Source organism: Salmo salar, chromosome 02, assembly GCF_965601325.2.
Source record: "Salmo salar chromosome 02, fSalSal1, whole genome shotgun sequence".
In the NCBI taxonomy this organism is placed as follows: Eukaryota; Metazoa; Chordata; class Actinopteri; order Salmoniformes; family Salmonidae; genus Salmo; species Salmo salar.
In genome coordinates, this window is record NC_138292.1 from 17,015,621 (window position 1) to 17,019,759 (window position 4,139).

The following is a 4,139-nucleotide window of genomic DNA, read 5'->3' on the forward strand; positions in this document are numbered from 1 at the left end:
TTGCTACAATAGTTAGCTACTGCCATCAGTTGTTGTTGTGTTAGGGTGCGTTCGTAAATTCACTCTGGCGATCTACTCCGATTTCAGTGCACTCTCATCTGAATGTGCCAGAGCGCAGAATAATTGATGAATTTACCAATGCGCAACACCTGTTGAATATGACCAGTGTCAGTAAACTTAGGCACATTTTTTTTAACTCAATTGTTTCCAGCAGCACAGTTAGTCACCAACGCTCTAGACAACATGAAAACAGCCTAACCACTTCTACTAGGGTGAGTAAAATGGTCAGAGTGAGGTGTTCTATCATTTGTGTGTGGAAGTAGCTAGCCAACTTTAGCCAGTTAGCTTGGGTGCTTGACTGCTGTTGTGAGGTCAGAATGCTCAGATCAACCCTACTCCTCAGCCAGAGCGTCCAGTGTGTGCTCTGAACGCTCACGCTCTGAAATTATAAATGGCTCACTTGACAAATTCCAATACTTTGAATTTATGAAAGCCTAGAGCGCACTCTGGCACTCCAGAATGAATTGACGAACACACCCTTTTTTTAATCATATTTAGCCTATTCCACCATTTGTAGAATGCATACTGGCATTTGAATATAGTGCAGGAATAGACACAATGTGGACATGGTGGACACATTTAAATGTAAATGAAGAGGCATGACTTGTTTGGAATTCCATGATCAGAACTCCATTATCGGAATACAAAAGCTCCATGAACTGTCAAGTGTAGACACGGCTATTGACAGAAACAACTTGAATTGTTGCGTCTCATTGTGTTGTTGTCCTCCGGTGGCTAGCTAGCTAAAATTGTCCCTTTTCTAAATTCACCATGGATGGAGATAGGGATTTGGACCTGTGATTTGACTTAATTCTCCATACTGGCCAATGATTATGAAGGTTATTCTGATCCAGCCATAAATTCATACATTGTGCCCTTGGCCTGAAAGCATGGAAGTTCGATATGTAGCTAGCTAGAAGTAGAAGGCTAATGTTAACTAGCTAACATTGCCCATGAAAGGAAGTTAGGCTAGCGAGCATGCATTTTGGCCAGGTAGCCTAGAACGACAAAAAATAAAGGCGTGTACTGTATGACAGAGTCATAGACCGTTTCATCAACATGAAGAGAGGATTGCGGCATTATGTTTTTTCTACTTGCATGAATACACACACACACATACACACACACACACACACACACACACACACACACACACACACACACACACACACACACACACACACACACACACACACACAGAAACCAGAACCATGGACAGCCACATCATATTTAGCTTACGTTGATTGGACTAAATTGTTTTTGGTATCTTTTAGTTGTCACTGTATTAGACTAAGCAGAGGTGATTTGATGATGTTGAAATGTTGCCGGAATAGTGGAGGCAGCTCTTGTTTTCTTTGCGACTTGGGGTAACTTTCCAATAGTTTAATAATCCGATAATGTCGGAAACTTTAACTTGCTTGACCATGCTGTAGGTCATGTAACTGTTTGTTCCATGCAATATGCTTTGTGGACTTCACCGGACGGAGGTTGCTCTCTGTATAATGTTTCAGGTAATACAGAATGTAGACTGTGTTGAAGTAACAATGTTTATTACAGCAACAGGGGCAGGCAAATGACAGGTCAAGGCAGGCAGGGGTCGATAATCCAGAGTGGTGGGGCAAAGGTACAGGACGGCAGGCAGGCTCAGGATCAGGTCAGGCAGAGGTCGGTAATCCAGAGTAAGGGCAAAGGTACAGGATGGCAGGCAGGCTCAGGGGCAGGCAGAGTGGTCAGGCAGGCGGGCTCAGAGTCGGGACAGGCAAGGGTCAAAACCAGGAGGGCAAGAAAAAGAGAGACTGGGAAAAGCAGGAGCTAAGACAAAACACTGGTTGACTTGACAAACAAGACGAACTGGCAACAGACAAACAGAGAACACAGGTATAAATACACAGGGGATAATGGGGAAGATGGGCGACACCTTGGAGGGGTGTGGAGACAATCACAATGACAGGTGAAACAGATCAGGGTGTGACACTGATTTTCTGATGAAACAAAGGTGTGAATGAATTTATTCTATCACTGTCTTCTTACTGTCTCTGCCTTCAGGCCTATAAATCACGGTGGCAAGGCAGGTGAACTAACAGGTTACAGAGCAAACAAAGGTTGTAATATGGCTTTTTTCCCCCAGGGATTTTTCTCACGCACCACTCTACATGCACAGAAGAAGAACAGAAGGCATTTGAAATGTATCTTTTTATTTAAACATCAGGTACATGTAGGACCTAGGTACTAACGTCTTGTGGATTAAACATGTCCAATGTAACATACATGTATGAAGGAAATTCAATAATGCAGTGAGTCTGACTTTATAACCCCTCCCCCAATCTTTCGGTGTCACTGTGCCATTAGCTGCTGTGGCTGTGTGAGTGGATTGTATTACAGTAATTCTTATTCTTTGCTGTGTTCAAGCCTTGACTTGGGCAGGAGCTCACTGGAGCTGAGTACCAGTATCTCAAATGTTCTACTGCTTGGGCTCCTGTTCCTTTTATAGAATATTATCTCAAAAGTATTTGGAGCTCCTGCACCTAAATATAAACAGTACCGGCACCCAAAATGATTACCGGAACCAATTTCAGTCCAAGTCAAGCACTGCCTATGTTAATAACAGTCTATCTGCATTTGTTTGTAAGAAACAGTGAGAAACACTATCAGTCAATCTGTGTTTTAATCATTTCTCATCTTCCCATTTATGAATGGCAGAATTATGGACCGATCCAAATAAAGGGCAGCTGTCAGATTTCCATGGCTGCCGCGCCCCTAGCCTGAGACAACCCGGTCCACACAGACAAGGCAGCTTGTGATTGGCTTTCATCACAGCGATGATGTTGCAGGAGTCTGGCTTGCGGATCACATCACACCAGTCCATGGGTTGAGATCCACTGTGAGGAAGGTAAAGACATTAATAACACACTTTGTTCTATCAACCGTCAATACAATTAAACAGTGTCAATGCTGGGGTGGGTATTGTTATGTAAAAGGCTACAGTGTGATGGTCACACTTACTGATCACAGCAGCCCACTCCAAATGGATCCATACAGACACACTGGTAACAGTCCTTGGTCATCCAACTCTCACCTATTCCATACACTTGCCCCATGTACTCACAGCTTCCTATAAGACACATACACACATGGTTAATACACTCACACGCACACACATACTGTACACAAATACACGCACCTTTGGTATTGAAGTAGCACTCCCCACTGTTGTAGACAGATAAACAGGGCATACTGACACTCAGGATGAAGACTAGAGCGAGCAGCATCATCCTCATCATCCTCACTGGGTCTGTCATCATTGTCTGTGGATGAGGAACCAACTTAATAGTCAGACAATGGTCAGTCCATAGGGTTTAGTGTGGTGCATAGAACCAACATGGTCAATTATGATGAAAGAAAGGTATACTGTATACTCTTAGAGTTAAGGCTATAGAAAGGAAATCAGTTAATTCCATTTTATACAAATTATCCATCTGTTCATCTCTCACTCTCCCTTAATCTCTCTCTCTCTCTCTTTTCCACACTCACCATCTTTAATTCTATTTTTCCATCTCACTTACCCCCCAAAGATCCCTCTGTTTCTTTGTTGTGAAACTCTCGCATGTCCTCCTCTTTCTCCCCCTCTATCTTCTTTCTCTCTTCTTGGACAAAGTCTTCAGCTCCTGATGTCTTCTGTCTCTCTGTCCAGTATTCCTTATCCCTCCTCTCCCTCAGCCTGTCTCCCTTGGTGTCAGTCTTGTACTGTGGTGTGGTCTGTTCAGACTCAGATATTTATACAGCACCTCCATCTCATCAGCTCTGTCCCCCCCTCCTAACTCTATAGGTCCATCTCTCTCTCTCTCTCTTTATGATTATCTTTCTATGCCTTGGACACACACACACACACACACACACACACACACACACACACACACACACACACACACACACACACACACTGTTATGACTTGCCTTCGTCATCTCCTCTTGTTTCCCTGCAGTGATTGTCCCTGTGCATATTGTCCCTGTGCATACATTGTGGACTCACTCAGATAACAGTTGCCACAGGATGCAGTTATGAGACCATTTTTATGGAT

The 4,139-nt window shown here is 43.5% G+C and overlaps 1 protein-coding gene across 1 annotated transcript; it reads right to left on the reverse strand.

The window, feature by feature from the left end:
• Nucleotides 1–2,235: 2,235 nt before the first annotated feature.
• On the reverse strand, nucleotides 2,236–3,795 carry msmp2 (microseminoprotein, prostate associated 2). The gene is made up of 4 exons (XM_014152190.3): nucleotides 3,624–3,795; nucleotides 3,242–3,365; nucleotides 3,064–3,172; nucleotides 2,236–2,939 (listed from the first exon to the last, which is right to left on the reverse strand). The coding sequence occupies exons 2-4, from the start codon at nucleotides 3,360–3,362 to the stop codon at nucleotides 2,729–2,731; spliced, it is 441 nt and encodes a 146-aa protein (XP_014007665.1). The 5' UTR covers nucleotides 3,363–3,365; nucleotides 3,624–3,795; the 3' UTR covers nucleotides 2,236–2,728.
• Nucleotides 3,796–4,139: the final 344 nt, after the last annotated feature.

Bases quoted from the DNA above. Each gene is read 5' to 3' on its own strand.
- msmp2 (XM_014152190.3), bottom strand. From the start codon at position 3,362: ATGATGACAGACCCAGTGAGGATGATGAGGATGATGCTGCTCGCTCTA. The intron at 3,173-3,241 runs GTGCGTGTATTT...TGTGTCTTATAG, and splicing joins GTGCTACTTCAATACCAAAG to GAAGCTGTGAGTACATGGGG. The intron at 2,940-3,063 runs GTAAGTGTGACC...CCTTCCTCACAG, and splicing joins GGAGTGGGCTGCTGTGATCA to TGGATCTCAACCCATGGACT.